The sequence below is a fragment of the Nematostella vectensis genome, chromosome 15 (genome assembly GCF_932526225.1).
Source record: "Nematostella vectensis chromosome 15, jaNemVect1.1, whole genome shotgun sequence".
Classification (NCBI taxonomy): Eukaryota; Metazoa; Cnidaria; class Anthozoa; order Actiniaria; family Edwardsiidae; genus Nematostella; species Nematostella vectensis.
In genome coordinates, this window is record NC_064048.1 from 4,965,047 (window position 1) to 4,981,515 (window position 16,469).

At 39.6% G+C, this 16,469-nt stretch overlaps 1 protein-coding gene across 3 annotated transcripts; it reads right to left on the reverse strand.

Annotated features, from left to right (window-relative positions):
• Positions 1 to 219: 219 nt before the first annotated feature.
• Positions 220 to 15,436, reverse strand: LOC5522221 (gamma-aminobutyric acid receptor subunit beta-like). 3 transcript variants are annotated; one of them, XM_048722973.1, is made up of 9 exons: positions 15,234 to 15,436; positions 10,891 to 11,035; positions 5,862 to 6,079; positions 5,435 to 5,517; positions 5,162 to 5,290; positions 4,462 to 4,526; positions 3,543 to 3,692; positions 2,449 to 2,610; positions 220 to 1,568 (listed from the first exon to the last, which is right to left on the reverse strand). In XM_048722973.1, the coding sequence occupies exons 2-9, from the start codon at positions 11,008 to 11,010 to the stop codon at positions 1,269 to 1,271; spliced, it is 1,227 nt and encodes a 408-aa protein (XP_048578930.1). In that variant the 5' UTR covers positions 11,011 to 11,035; positions 15,234 to 15,436; the 3' UTR covers positions 220 to 1,268. The 3 variants fall into 3 exon arrangements, with proteins under 3 accessions (XP_048578930.1, XP_032223523.2, XP_032223522.2); XM_032367632.2 differs by lacking the exon at positions 15,234 to 15,436 and adding an exon at positions 14,626 to 14,888 and having other exon boundaries at positions 10,891 to 11,032; XM_032367631.2 differs by lacking the exon at positions 15,234 to 15,436 and adding an exon at positions 14,626 to 14,886.
• Between the last annotated feature and the right edge of the window lie 1,033 nt (positions 15,437 to 16,469).

Below are 16,469 nucleotides of genomic sequence, written 5' to 3' on the forward strand. Positions count from 1 at the left end.
GAGTTTAGCCTAGCGAACTCTTTTCCCTCTGCCCTTGTTAATGCTCTCGACAGCATCCCAAGGAATATTCACTCTGAATAGCCGAGCGAGCCGAAGAATTCCATGACATTATTAAAAAAAAAATTTACACGACTTTTTGCTTTCCCTTCCTTACTTGCTTGACATACGTGCAATAGGATTGATTTAGCGAGCTTGTTCGCAAGGGCAGTAGGACACAGATTGAGGTTCTAATGGCCACTTGCCACGGAGCACGGATAGCCGATTTAATGAGTACAATTGATACACTTTTTACAAGGTGAGGGCACCGTAAACCTCACTAGGTTGCACAAACTTGGCTAGGGTGGGGATGGGAGGGAAACGTTTTGCTTCCACGAGTTTGTTCATACACTGGCGCGTGATCATAAAGTCATGCCAAGATTGACTGGATATCACAAAATTGTCAGCAAATTATTTACAGCGCTTTAAATTTCCACAGTTAAGAGTTTCCCAAAAAAGTCCATTATAACCTAGAAAATAGTTTTAAATTTTACAGACGTTTCCATATCGACTTTCACATTCGAGGCGGTGCCAAAAAGGTCCTAGCCGATGATGTGGATCGAAGGAAGGTTTACGGCCATTTGTTTATAAACTCTCATCAACAATGTCCAACTGCTGAAAATTTTTCTGGCTTTCATTTTATTTAAATAGAATTTTATTTGGTGCTTTCTGATTGGTCTGCGCCTAACGGCAAGGTGGTGTGATTGGAAACCATTTCAGTGCTGTCCAATGAAAACGCTTCGAGAAGTTTGAATGGAAGAAGATTTATCAGTTGGACATTGTCGATGGGAGTTCGAAAAAAACATAAAAACTGCATTATTTTATTTTCTCGTGCTTAACAATTCACCTTCTTAAGATACATTTTTATATTTGAAAGTATTAGCTAAGACAAATTGGTCGTGACCTTTTTCACTCTGGCGTGTGATATGTTATTAAATTTTCATACAACGCGCAAAAGCTATTTTCTAGTTTCGATAGGTATAAATTTATATAGATCAACAGCTGTAAATAGTCAAAGAGCCTGGGGCGATGGCGTCAGCTGAAATTTCCAGACCTGCTTCAAGATAGCGACCAGGAAAATCATTTCCATAGAGTTTCTCGATTACACTATGACACTATGCTATAAGAGGAAAATCACAAAAAAAATGACGGTTTTCAAGACACAAATTATTTGATAGGAAAGTTACTTGGGGTGACGTACGATGCGCCCTCTTTCCTTCGGAAAAATTCTTTCAAACGGAAGAAGTGGTGCCATGGGAGGAAAGGGGCCGAAGGAATTTGACATATTCGAAATAAAACCAGTACGTCACGTGAAATAAACCGTACCCCACAGGAAATAGCACCCTGGAAATTTTATCAATCACGTCACAGTCGTTCTCGACAAACGCAAACTTCAAAGCACTCTTTGTTTTCCTTAGTGACGTATTGGGTTTCCTTTGTCGGAGCGAGGATTGGGCGACGCTGTTTGATCTTTCTTTGTTGTCATTTTGTTGGTTTGTGGATTCAGTTTGTGTGTCTACCTCGGAGAAATCCTATAAAGAAACAGAGGTATGAGTCAGAATTATCAAGTATTGAACAATAAGAAACTGAATTATGAAGAAAAAGCAACCATTATGATATAAAAGGAATTTGATTTTATATTGTATACAAATACGTCGAAACTGTCTCAAACACAATGAAATTCATAGTAGATATAGTATCACTGCTTAAAAGTGGAGCTACGACACTCGATCAGTGTATTGGCCATGTTGCTTCAAAGAAACTATTAACAACGTCAGCCGAGATATGGCCTGAAATTTAAATAAAATACTGTTGAAAGCACATAATAGTTGCTTTCCAGTCGAACCCAAGCCATAAAGATGGAGTTCATGAAATAGACTTAATCATTGAAACTTGATAGAAATTGTTATTCTTATAGATTTTAGTGTTTGGGAAATCCCGTTTTTGACTTTTAACCTTGACTTTCAATCCATTCAATCACAAATAAGCAATCATGGCTTTACTGTCGAATCCGTTGCATCGCGACGCTGCATTTTCAAAACATCGATTTGTTTTTGGGATTTTCTGTTCCGCCAGTCCAATTATGCTAAGCCAATCAGATTCTTGCCATTTCTCGCCTAGTGGTTGCCTGGTTTTCTGTCGCGACACTGTCTGGTTTTTGTCCAGAGGATAGCCAGGGAAGTGCACAGATTGGCTCAGAATGGTTTTACTAACGGCACAGAAAACCAAAACAAATCGGGTTTTGAAAACGCGGGTCGCGATACAACGGATTCGACAGTAAGCAGGGACCGATCTAGGAGTTCCAAGGGGGAGGGGGGGGGGGGGGCTGAAGCAAAGGTTTAAAAAAGGGGAATCCATTGTTCTTTCGTGGAAAGGGGGGGGGGGGGCTTGTCCCTCCGCCCCTGGCTTTACCCGAGGAGATTCCGCTACACCATTCTCGACATCTGGGACAGCCATGGAAACTTGTTGTTTGTACACGCTGTGCAGAAGTACTGCAATGAATTCGATCTGAGCACCAAACACGAACACGAAGGAAACAATGAAGAACCAGTCGATTGCCTTAATGTAAGACACCTAGAGAGCAAAGAGAAAAGTATACTTGAGTTTAAATCATAATTAACACCTAAGAAGCCAGTTATCTTGGTTAGCATAACAAGCAGCGATGAAGAACCAGTCAATTGCCCTTATGTAAGACACCTAAGAAGTTTGTAAACTTGGTCAGCATAATAAGTAGCGATAAAAAACCAGTCGATTGCCATATAACGTAGGACACCTAAAAAGTTTGTAAACTTGGTCAGAATAATAGGTAGCGATGGAGAATCAGTCGATTGCCATAGTGTAAGACACCTTAGAAGTTTGTAAACTGGTCAGCATTAAAGGTAGCGATGAAGAATCAGTCGATTCCCATAACGTAGGACACCTAAGAAGTTTGTAAACTTGGTCAGGATAACAAGTAGCGATGGAAAACCAGTCGATTGCCAGAGTGTAAGACACCACGGAATAAAGTAGATTTCATAACACGCTTTGGGCTCATGAACCGTATTTTGGACCCGCTTAAGAACATTAATAACAAACCAAGTTAAGAGACTTTTAAATCAGACGAAGGCAATCAAGTGGCGATCAATTTCATGATAATGGAGGGAAACGCCAGACCCATTTTACTGCGGTTTTTGGACTCCAAAAAATAAATCGCGCCTGTTACATTTTGTTCTTCAAACCCCTTAAACCGTTTCTATTGAAAAGGGTTCAAATCGCTCAACCTTTCCTCAAGCAACTAAATCGTTTCTATTGAAAAGGGTTCAAACCGCTCCACCTTTCCTCAAGCAACTAACCAATCAAATATGACCAAAGATAAACCCGTTGAAAGACGGAGCAAGAAAAGGAAGTTCAGCAGTTAATTACTACAAGAATATTTAAACATCGCAGAAAGGATACTTGTTTATAGGACCCCTGTTTGTTGCACTGTTTAAGAAGCGCGCCTAACATTAGACTTGCGCTATTTGTACCTTTGGAAACTGGAATCTAAAGGAGCCAATCAGCGTGACGATGGTGAGTATAGTTGTCACGCCAAGCGTCACGCGCGCTGGGACGGCCTCCTTGGAGATCCAGAACGAAAGCCATGACAGAGACACAATGAGCATGGTGGGAGCATAAATCTGCAACACGAGTTTAAAACCTTGGTAAAGCAACGGTAAAGACACAATGAGCATGGTGCAGGCGCGCACAAGCCCCCCCCCCCCCCCCTTGGCGGCCAAAATGTGGGGGTCATTTCTTACTAATGAATCTACAGTTACTAATGTCTTTCCCGTATGATACCTATGACATCGCACCCCGCTCAGCCAATCCTGGGTACCCGCCTGTGGTGGTTGCATAAATTTGCAACACGAGTTAAAAAATCTTGGTGATGTTTCTTATAGGAATAACTTGCCTAATATATTTGGCTTATAACCTGTGGCGGAGCACCAAAGTACCCGAGAATGTGCACTCTCCATGTTAGTAACGTAGGATTTGAGATGCTTTGACACAAATAAACATTTAAAAAATCTGTATGCTTGAAAGCTGTTGGCCGTTAAAAGGGATGCCTTGGTTGTTTGTTTTCTGTCAAGCTTTAAAACTTGCGAACATTGTAAATAGGGTTAAAAGTTCCTTCGACCACACCCAATTTGCTATCTCTTTAGGTTAAGAATTCCTGTTAACCACAACCAAAGTGCTATCCCTTGGGGAAATTTTGCCGACGATCATCCACGCCTGATTTTATCAGAGTTCGTCCCCCACCCCCTCCGCCCTCGCTCCCGGGAAGAGGGGCTTGGGATAATAAACCCAGAAATTGGAGGGTTTCCGATGACGTCACTTCATCAACCACAGGAAGTCCGAAGCACCACAGGAAACCCGAAAAAGGATGCCCAGAACTAGGCTGTTTATTACCTGCAGGAGAGCGTACTCAATCTGACGCTTAAATAAAAACGTAGTAGTCACACGGCTCCAGTTACCTACAAACAGTACACTGTTCAATGACAAGCTTTTATAAATTGATATTCTAGGTAAAACGACAGTGCTGAAAAACGCAATACTAGTTCCAGTATCGCGCGGTTAAGCCAGCCTTTTTGTTTTGAAATGGCGGCGTTTTACCTGGCGAACTGTCACATTTTGGCGAATGCTAAGGAAACTAGATCAAACCTAAGGCTAAAATTTTCTATATGACTCCCTCATTATCAAACAAATTTGTCATCTTTTGTACAGTACGGTTTTAATGCTGTACAGTAAGTCAAAACAGCGACCGAAGTCAGCCTTTCGTACCTTTACTCAAACGATTCAACTGAGATTTCGTTTGTTTTCGCCAAAACACGCGCACGAGCATACGTTCTTCAGCACTGTAAGGTAAGACAAAGTTAAGATTGTTTGAATTTTTGTAATAACGTTATTTTGTTATTAGTACACACAAGTTGGTATAGGGGATGGGCCGACAAATTTTGATCTTGCTTATTCACAAAATATATGCTGCTGTGTATCTCAACTGATGGGTTGTCGGATGTATGCGAAGGTAGGTAAGTATGCCTACGTAGATGCTTGCGATGATACAGAAATGCTACCCAAATGTATTTTTACCTAGTACCCCAGGCCTTACCTGACGTATAACGGGCGATCTCCCTCGACGCCTTGTAAGACTCGATGGAAAACTCATCCATAAAGTGATCGTAGATGCTGATGGGTTTTTGACTCCATTTATAGACAATATCTTCATATTGGTGGGTATCTGCAAAGGAATTGATTTATTTGAAAAAAAATAAAGAAAAAGTAGGGGAAATTCCATGAGTTTTCTGTGGGCAATAGCCTCCTCACATTTTTGCATACACTACAAGCATTTTATAGTTATTATGAGAATTCACAGTCAAATTACAGCTGAGCATGGCGAGACTGCATTCCTGCTCATCCAGCGGGTAGTCACGTAGGTCCATTAGGCAGTTGATCACCAACGCCAGTCTGGTTAAAAGATAAAAGAATGAGACCAGCGTAAGCATTTGATGTTTTTCTCGAATCTCCATCCCCCCCTCCCCCAAACTTGGGCTTAAAAGGGTCGCTAGCACGGCTAAACAGTGGTTTTAGTACTTCAAAAACAGCCAAAATCGTACTTATATATAAATCATTTACAAGGTTTATCACAATTTCTTGGCATATGCGTGTAAAAAACTCCTTTAAATGAATAGAGTTTTAGATTGGAAAAAAAATATTTTTGTGCACATAGTCTAAGAAAACAGTCAGAACGCAGAATTCGTTAACGCCCTCGGCAGAAAAAAAATGTAAAACTTACTATTAGATTTTCCTACCTCACGGTACTACGAACGGTTCCATCGGAATAAATTGTAATACTGGACGGCTCACTTAGAGAATTGTAGACAGTTAAGCTTCGGACATACAATATTATAGTGTCCGGCTGCCATACGGATCCTTTAAACTCGCCGCTAAGGATAATGGGATGGTCTAGGGTGTGGTTCAGACGGTCGTCGTGCCATGTCTGATTCAAATAGACGTCCAGGGAAAAATCCTTAAAAGAACAGAAACATGTTGATGAAAGCATCGCATACACGCATAAAGCACAGTTGTACGCTCCTCGTGGTACCTATATCTGCACCTTCCAGTGATGGGCTCACTCATAGTAACTGTATCAGTGTTGTATAGCGATGGGCTCACTTGTGGTACCTATATCACAGTTGTACGCTTCTAGTGATTGGCTCACTCATAGTACCTATATCACAGTTGTACGCTCCTAGTGATAGCCTCACTCATAGTACTAATATCACAGTTGTACACTCCTAGTGATAGCCTCACTCATAGTACTAATATCACAGTTGTACACTCCTAGTGATGGGCTCACTCATAGTACCTATATCACAGTTGTACGCTCCTAGTGATGGGCTCACTCATGGTACCTATATCACAGTTGTACGCTCCTAGTGATAGGCTCACTCATAGTACCTATATCACAGTTTTACGCTCCTAGTGATAGCCTCACTCGTAATACCTATATCACAGTTGTACACTCCTAGTGATAGCCTCACTCATAGTACTAATATCACAGTTGTACACTCCTAGTGATGGGCTCACTCATAGTACCTATATCACAGTTGTACACTCCTAGTGATGGGCTTACTCATAGTACCTATATCACAGTTGTACGCTCCTAGTGATGGGCTCACTCATAGTACCTATATTACAGTTGTACGCTTCTAGTGATTGGCTCACTAATAGTACCTATATCACAGTTGTACGCTTCTAGTGATTGGCCCACTAATAGTACCTGTATCACAGTTGTACGCTTCTAGCGATGGGTTTACTCATAGTACCTATATCACAGTTGTACACTCCTAGTGATGGGCTCACTCATAGTACCTATATCACAGGTGTACGCTCCTAGTGATGGGCTCACTCATAGTACCTATATCACAGTTGTACGCTCCTAGTGATGGGCTCACTCATAGTACCTATATCACAGTTGTACGCTCCTAGTGATGGGCTCACTCATAGTACCTATATCACAGCTGTACGCTCCTAGTGATGGGCTCACTCATAGTACTTATATCACAGTTGTACGCTCCTAGTGATGGGCTCACTCATAGTACATATATTACAGCTGTACGCTCCTAGCAATGGGCTCACTCATCATAGTACCTATATCACAGTTGTACACTCCTAGTGATGGGCTCACTCATAGTACCTATATCACAGTTGTACGCTCCTATTGATGGGCTCACTCATAGAACCTATATCACAGTTGTACGCCCCTAGTGATGGGCTCACTCATAGTACCTATATCACAGTTGTACGCTCCTAGTGTGGACTCACTCATAGTACCTATATCACAGTTGTACACTCCTTTATTTATTTATTTACCAATACAGCCTGCCCCTCACATTTGAGGATTGTTGGCTGGGTTTTTAAGCACTGTCACTGGGGGTGGTCACTGCCAGAGGGTTTGGTCACTGCCCTAGTGATGGGTTTACTCATTGTACCTATATCACAGTTGTACGCTCCTAGTGATGGGCTCACTCATAGTACCTATATTACAGTTGTACGCTTCTAGTGATTGGCCCACTAATAGTACCTGTATCACAGTTGTACGCTCCTAGCAATGGGCTCACTCATAGTACCTATATCACAGTTGTACGCTCCTAGTGATGGACTCACTCATAGTACCTATATCACAGTTGTACGCTTCTAGCGATGGGTTTACTCATAGTACCTATATCACAGTTGTACGCTCCTAGTGATGGGCTCACTCATAGTACCTATATCACAGTTGCACACTTCTAGTGATAGGCTCACTCATAGTACCTATATCACAGGTGTACGCTCCTAGTGATGGGCTCACTCATAGTACCTATATCACAGTTGTACGCTCCTAGCAATGGGCTCACTCATAGCACCTATATCACAGTTGTACGCTTCTAGTGATTGGCCCACTAATAGTACCTGTATCACAGTTGTACGCTTCTAGCGATGGGTTTACTCATAGTACCTATATCACAGTTGTACACTCCTAGTGATGGGCTCACTCATAGTACCTATATCACAGGTGTACGCTCCTAGTGATGGGCTCACTCATAGTACCTATATCACAGTTGTACGCTCCTAGCAATGGGCTCACTCATAGCACCTATATCACAGTTGTACGCTTCTAGTGATTGGCCCACTAATAGTACCTGTATCACAGTTGTACGCTTCTAGCGATGGGTTTACTCATAGTACCTATATCACAGTTGTACACTCCTAGTGATAGCCTCACTCATAGTACCTATATCACAGTTGTACACTTCTAGTGATGGGTTTACTCATAGTACCTATAGCACAGTTGTACGCTCCTAGTGATTGGCTCACTCATAGTACCTATATCACAGTTGTACGCTCCTAGTGATGGGCTCACTCATAGTACCTATATCACAGTTGTACACTTCTAGTGATGGGTTTACTCATAGTACCTATATCACAGTTGTACACTTCTAGTGATTGGCTCACTCATAGTACCTATATCACAGTTGTATGCTCCTAGTGATGGGCTCACTCATAGTACCTATATCACAGTTGTACGCTCCTAGTGATAGCCTCACTCGTAATACCTATATCACAGTTGTACACTCCTAGTGATAGCCTCACTCATAGTACCTATATTACAGCTGTACGCTCCTAGTGATGGGCTCACTCATAGTACCTATATCACAGTTGTACGCTCCTAGTGATAGCCTCACTCATAGTACTAATATCACAGTTGTACACTCCTAGTGATGGGCTCACTCATAGTACCTATATCACAGTTGTACGCTCCTAGTGATAGGCTTACTCATAGTACCTATATCACAGTTGTACGCTCCTAGTGATGGGCTCACTCATAGTACCTATATCACAGTTGTACACTCCTAGTGATGGACTCACTCATAGTACCTATATCACAGTTGTACACTCCTAGTGATGGACTCACTCATAGTACCTATATCACAGTTGTACACTTCTAGTGATGGGTTTACTCATAGTACCTATATCACAGTTGTACACTTCTAGTGATTGGCTCACTCATAGTACCTATATCACAGTTGTATGCTCCTAGTGATGGGCTCACTCATAGTACCTATATCACAGTTGTACGCTCCTAGTGATAGCCTCACTCGTAATACCTATATCACAGTTGTACACTCCTAGTGATAGCCTCACTCATAGTACCTATATTACAGCTGTACGCTCCTAGTGATGGGCTCACTCATAGTACCTATATCACAGTTGTACGCTCCTAGTGATAGCCTCACTCATAGTACCTATATCACAGCTGTACGCTCCTAGTGATGGGCTCACTCATAGTACCTATATCACAGTTGTACACTCCTAGTGATTGGCTCACTCATAGTACCTATATCACAGTTATACGCTCCTAGTGATAGGCTCACTCATAGTACCTATATCACAGTTTTACGCTCCTAGTGATAGCCTCACTCGTAATACCTATATCACAGTTGTACACTCCTAGTGATAGCCTCACTCATAGTACCTATATTACAGCTGTACGCTCCTAGTGATGGGCTCACTCATAGTACCTATATCACAGTTGTACGCTCCTAGTGATAGCCTCACTCATAGTACCTATATCACAGCTGTACGCTACTAGTGATGGGCTCACTCATACTCACTCATAGTACCTATATCACAGCTGTACGCTACTAGTGATGGGCTCACTCATAGTACCTATATCACAGTTGTACACTCCTAGTGATTGGCTCACTCATAGTACCTATATCACAGTTGTACGCTCCTAGTGATGGGTTCACTCATAGTACCTATATCACAGTTGTACGCTCCTAGTGATGGGTTCACTCATAGTACCTATATCACAGTTGTACGCTCCTAGTGATGGGCTCACTCATAGTACCTATATCACAGTTGTACACTTCTAGTGATTGGCTCACTCATAGTACCTATATCACAGTTGTACGCTTCTAGCGATGGGCTTACTCATAGTACCTATATCACGGTTGTACACTCCTAGTGATGGACTCACTCATAGTACCCATATCACAGTTGTACGCTCCTAGTGATGGGCTCACTCATAGTACCTATATCACAGTTGTACGCTCCTATTGATGGGCTCACTCATAGAACCTATATCACAGTTGTACGCCCCTAGTGATGGGCTCACTCATAGTATATTACAGTTGTACACTCCTAGTGATTGGCTCACTCATAGTACCTATATCACAGTTGTACGCTCCTAGTGATGGGTTCACTCATAGTACCTATATCACAGTTGTACGCTCCTAGTGATGGGTTCACTCATAGTACCTATATCACAGTTGTACGCTCCTAGTGATGGGCTCACTCATAGTACCTATATCACAGTTGTACACTTCTAGTGATTGGCTCACTCATAGTACCTATATCACAGTTGTACGCTTCTAGCGATGGGCTTACTCATAGTACCTATATCACAGTTGTACACTCCTAGTGATGGACTCACTCATAGTACCCATATCACAGTTGTACGCTCCTAGTGATGGGCTCACTCATAGTACCTATATCACAGTTGTACGCTCCTATTGATGGGCTCACTCATAGAACCTATATCACAGTTGTACGCCCCTAGTGATGGGCTCATTCATAGTATATTACAGTTGTACGCTCCTAGTGTTGGGCTCACTCATAGTACCTATATCACAGTTGTACGCTCCTAGTAATGGGCTCACTCATAGTACCTATATCACAGTTGTACGTTACTAGTGATGTGCTCACTCATGGTACCTATATCACAGTTGTACGCTACTAGTACCGGGATCCTCTTGGCTCCCATAGTCTTAGAAAAAGATAAAGTATTCTCACCATTTCTTTCTCCCTGATATCCCCAAATCTCTCCACTGCCAGCTGGACGGTGATATTAAGTTTGTCCGTGTTCGAATACGGTCTGATTCTCTTGTCGTAGTTGCGAAGTAAGTTATTCATGGCTTCTGTTGCCTGTTTGTATCTGCTGGAAGGAGTCGGAAATAGCATTTGTGAATATTCGGAAAGCGGGGGTTATAAGTTTTCAGCAAGGACCTAATAATATAGATTCGGGCATTGCCTAAAATCGAAGCTCCAAACAACCAAATCTTTGCTTATATTCGCTTAAGAAATATTAAATAATATTATAATATTTCATCATATATTTCATTTATTTTATTATCGTCTTTATATATAATATATTTAGATCATATAGAAAATAAATTATGTGCTATATAAATAATAAAATTATTATCATCGTCATCGTCATCGTCATCGTTATCGTTATCATTATCGTCATTGTTATCATAAATAATCATAATTGTTATTACCATTATTATCATCATATTAATCATATTACATTACGTTACACAGTGTGTTTGTTGAAATCTCGGTTATTTGACGGCTTATTGTAAGTCAACCCGTCAAGATCCGCCCTCTCGCCTTGTAATAAGTTCGAAGCAAGGTTAACAGTTAAGACCCGGGGGGGGGGGGGGGGGGGGGGGGGGGTTGGAAGGAAAGAATAAAAAAAAACAGAGAGGGGTATTTGTCGGCAAAATTGATTTTAACCCTATGGCACTTATGGGATGGCACTTATGGGCATGGTCAACAGAAATTCTTACCCATGAGAGATAGCAAATTGGGTGTGGTGGAGGAAAGTTTTACCCTAATAGATAATAGAATTGGAACAAAAAAACGTGAAACTTTCCCTTAGGAACCGCAGTAGGTCGAATTTTATACCCTAAAAGATGTGGCGATCACCCTCCCCCCCCCTCCTCTACTTTTCATATCAAGAAAATTTAGCCAAAAATTGTCGATTTTGCAAAACGCAGTCTCTTCCATATAAGGAAACTAATATATTCCTTATTTGTACTTTGTACAAGTAGAATATTTTATTCGTCATCGTTGCATTGCAAGGTGTGTGAAAAATTGACTCGTTAAACATGTTTAACTCATGTAACTTCAAACTCATAACGCTGTCGATTTGTGCAGCGGTACAATCAATATTTTTAAAGCAAGCGGACAACTCGTGAATCTACTTTTAAAAAATAAACAATCTTCCAAAAACAAAAAACTTTTTTTGTTTTACAAGTTTCGCATTGCGCTACTATTTATTGACATAAAAAAAACTCAATTTCACGGGCCTCAAAAAAGGTAGTTTATGTATTCCATAATCATGTTATTTTTATCAAGTACTGACAAGGGGCTCCCAGAGGCTTTTAGTGGAGGGAACGCCTTATAAAGATAAGTTATGACAAGACAACTTATAACTCGTTTATGATAAGCTAAAAGAAAATGAACTTTGGAAAGAATAAACCTAATAAAATATCTTATATCTATATATGCATGGGACTATCGGTACAACATTTTATCCATCATAAAAATTGAAATAAGTCAAGTTTAAAACAGTAGGTCCTATATTAGGCAATTGGAGACGCTCTATTGAATACCTTCTTCGCCTATTCAAGTGCGACGCCCCGAAAACCGTGCTCATGATGATTGGAAAATATAATTAATAATAAATGAAAGTTCATTTGAAAAGCTCTCTCCAAGAACAAATTTACAGTAATATATTTATCATTTTCTTGATAAAATCTTTAAGATTTTTTTAAAAACTTTGGATAAGAATTGGAATTTATATTGGCCTCTTGTTTGTGAAATATCGAGCATCGGCCTCTGTTTTTTATGACATTTTCATAAGTTTAGATAGAGGGGCTCGTCTGGAGAACATCCATATCAAACATATCCCCCACATAGTGTCCTTCGTATGTATTGCCTTATATGGGCATTGATGCCCATATTTAGAGGAGCTACAGTTTTCCCGTTCCCTGATCTCCAGAAAACATGGTGAAAATATGCTGATTCATGTCAATTTGAGACTTGCGGCCAAAATTTGTTAGACAACCTTGATCGCTTGGTCAAATCTTTTCTCTCACTGATCTTTAAAAGCCCTTAGACCCAGGCTCCCAAGAGGTCGGCCGAGTGGGTATGAAGGACACCCAAATTTTGATATGTTATGTTTCTGGAGAGCTCCCCCCCCCCCATGTTTTTTTACTCATGTGACTTCAAACTTATAACCCTTTCGATTTGTGCAGCGGTACAATCAATATTTTTTACGCAAGCGGAAAACTTGTGAATCTACTTTTTAAAAAATAAAATATCTTCCAAAAACAAAAAAGGTTTTTTTGTTTTATAAATTTCACATTGCGCTACTATTTATTGACATAAAGCACCCCAATTTCACGGGCCTCAAAAAAGGTAATTTATACATTCCATTATCATGTTATATAGTTATCAAGTATTGACGAGGAGTTCCTAGAGGCTTTTAGTGGAGGAACGCCTTATAAAGATAAGTTGTGACAAGACAACTTATAACTCGTTTGTGATAAGCTAATAAAAGAAAATTAACTTTGGAAAGAATAAACCTATTAAAATATCTATATATACATGGGACTATCGGTACAACATTTAATCCATCATAGAAATTGAAATAAGTCAAGTTTAAAACAGTAGCTCCTATATTAGGCAATTGGAGACGCTCTAGTGAATACCTTCTTCGCCCATTCAAGTGCGACGCCCCGAAAACCGTGCTCATGATGATTGGAAAAATATAATTAATAATAAATGAAAGTTCGTTTGAAAAGCTCTCTCCAAGAACAAATTGACAGTAATATATTTCATTCTCTTAATAAAATCTTTAAGCCTTTTTTAAAAACTTTGGATAAAAATTGGAATTTATATTGGCCTCTTGTTTGTGAAATATCGACATGACATTTACACAAGTTTAGATAGAGAGGCTCGTCTAAGATTTTATAGAGTATTTTTAATATCATTCATAGACATGTTATCAAAATAATGTTATCAAAGGAGCCGATATGCAGTGCACTTAGGATAATGGCCTACAACCAGTTTTGTAAAAAAAGCATTTAAACGGAAAATTATTTGGGGGGGGGATTTTACGGGCCTCAGGGCAATGTTAGACAAAACTTTGCAAAATCCATTTGCTGAAGCATCTCTTAGTTTTGTATTCCTAAAAAAGCGTCGTCGAGGGCTTTCTCTGTTTTATTAATCTACTTTAATAAGACACCGTGGGTCTGTTTATTTTCCAAGTGCAAATCTAGTCTCATAATGCTTGACCTGCTTGACCTGCTTGACCTGTCTAATAAAGCTGTTCAATAATTTTATATGTTTTATATAGACTTGTTCGGCTTTGATATTAGTTAAAGTTTCTTATATAGAAAGTCTATACTTTTGATTACTGTGGTTCGCTATTGAAGCCTAAACTCATGGTGCTCTATTTTACAGCATTTTCAGTATTCTTCCTCATTTAATGCATTCATCTCAATTGCCGCATCAGCAGAAAGCAGAAAAGAAAACAGAAAAAAACACACACTAGGTTTGCTGAACAAAACACGATATATACTGTGACAACGGTTAGTTAAATTCGCTAAAAAATGTAGGGCGAAAAGTAATATAAAACAAACAATTTGTTGCAAGCGTATAAACTATACAATACACAGACACACTTTAGATCTGTTTTAAAATAGCATTTTGTTTGCAGAGTTTATCACCTCTCACCTATTTCCTGATGCTAAGTTAGTTTGAGATCCTTGTAGAAGTATCGCTAAGGGCACCAGGTACAGCAGATTTCTCATGTTGACGGTATCTCGAATACATGTAACCGCAGGCTTACGTTTTATGGCACGGGCTGAATGAAGAATGTCTTATGAGCATAAAGTCCGAAATGATTGGGAATGCATAAATAATTGACGATAAGCAAACTTGAGATGTCTTGCTGTCTGATGTCTTGCCTTTAAAAAAATCATCAGTTTGGGCTTAAATATATCAAATAAGAACACGAAAATGAAAGATAAGGGTGGACATATTTCATTTAATATAATTTACCCTTTTTGGTGATACGGGATGTCTATATAGAAATGCAGAGATACATATAGTAATAAATAGCAAATTATTATTCCTTAAAAATAGTTTGACAGCAACCTGTTTAATTTGTTTAGCTATCGAGGATATCCAGACATATTTAATACCACACCAAAGAATAACAAATGGGTTATACACGACATGTATATGCAAAAAGTATTGCCAACGTAGTTGCTGGCAACATCACAATTCAAACATTTTTAAATGCCTAAATGCAGCTCCATTCTGGAATTATATCCGCTCACCTTTTTTATAAGAGATACGCCGTGTTTATAGATTTAAAATTCAGAATCATCCAAAGGGAGTGATACGAGAAAAGAAAAGAAAAGTAATATAAACACCGAGTCTGCGTTTTCTGAACGTCAATTGCACCGCTGCTTTGAAGCAAATAAGCATTTTTTTAATCAAATTCGTAGGACAGGGGGACAATCTCTTAGTTGAAGACAAAGTTCGCTTCTCTACAAGCGCTCCTATCACCTACATCACTGCTTTAGACTCTACACCATGCTTATATCTGCGGTATTCGACCACACATTTTTACATCGTAATGTTTATTTGGTAAAAGGACGATTTATTTCGTAGATTGACTTCCCCCTTATTGAAGTATCTAGGTTTAATTTGGAAGTTTTAATTAAAGTTTGACGGCTTTATTTAATATTTCATTGAGGCTTCTCTCTGCTGACCACGACAACTTTTGTGTTTTGTATGATTGCAAAGATCGTGGGGGATGTTTTTAATAAATAAAGGTAAGCTCATGCAGCAAAAAACTTTGAATTTGAATTTCCAAGGTAACTTGAGTTCTTATATAAGAATACGGCAAGTAATGTTTTTTTTTAATAAATTTAGTTTAGCTTCATTTTTTTAATTAAGGAATGAAATTCTTTTTATGGAGGGAGGTATAAGAAGAGGTATAAGGAGAGCAATCTGCTTTATACAGTTCGAAGATTTTAGTAGAGAATGCACAATTAATAACATAGGCTGGATAACAACTTTACTGAATAAATCACAGTTAAGATTCACAATAAATTATAATAGAAACACTCGCAAACATTTATCATAGTATTTCAAACAGTCTCCCATTTCCGTGAAATCGGCTTAAATCAAGTAAAAAAGTGTCGTCAAAAATATCAAAATCTCGCCAAACTGTGCTGCATCTTTACAATAACTTTAAATGGACCTAGAGGTTCCTTTACGGTCGTGGTGGCCCCTAAAAGCATATGAAGAAAGAAACAGAAACAGATGCAAAGCTTTAAAACAAAAATACGTGAATTATGTCCCTGGACTTCAGGTTTCCTGTGGAGTTTCGTAGTAACGTTTCTTAGTAACGTCGTAAGAGTTTTCCTGGAGCTTTCCCTGGAGACACAACGGTCTCGGAGCGGCGTGAAAGAATCGCTAATCTTAGCCGCGTCACTGAAATCGCACAAAAATAACTACACGATCATTAATCTACGTATTCCAGGGATTAATTCGGTGCTAGTTAC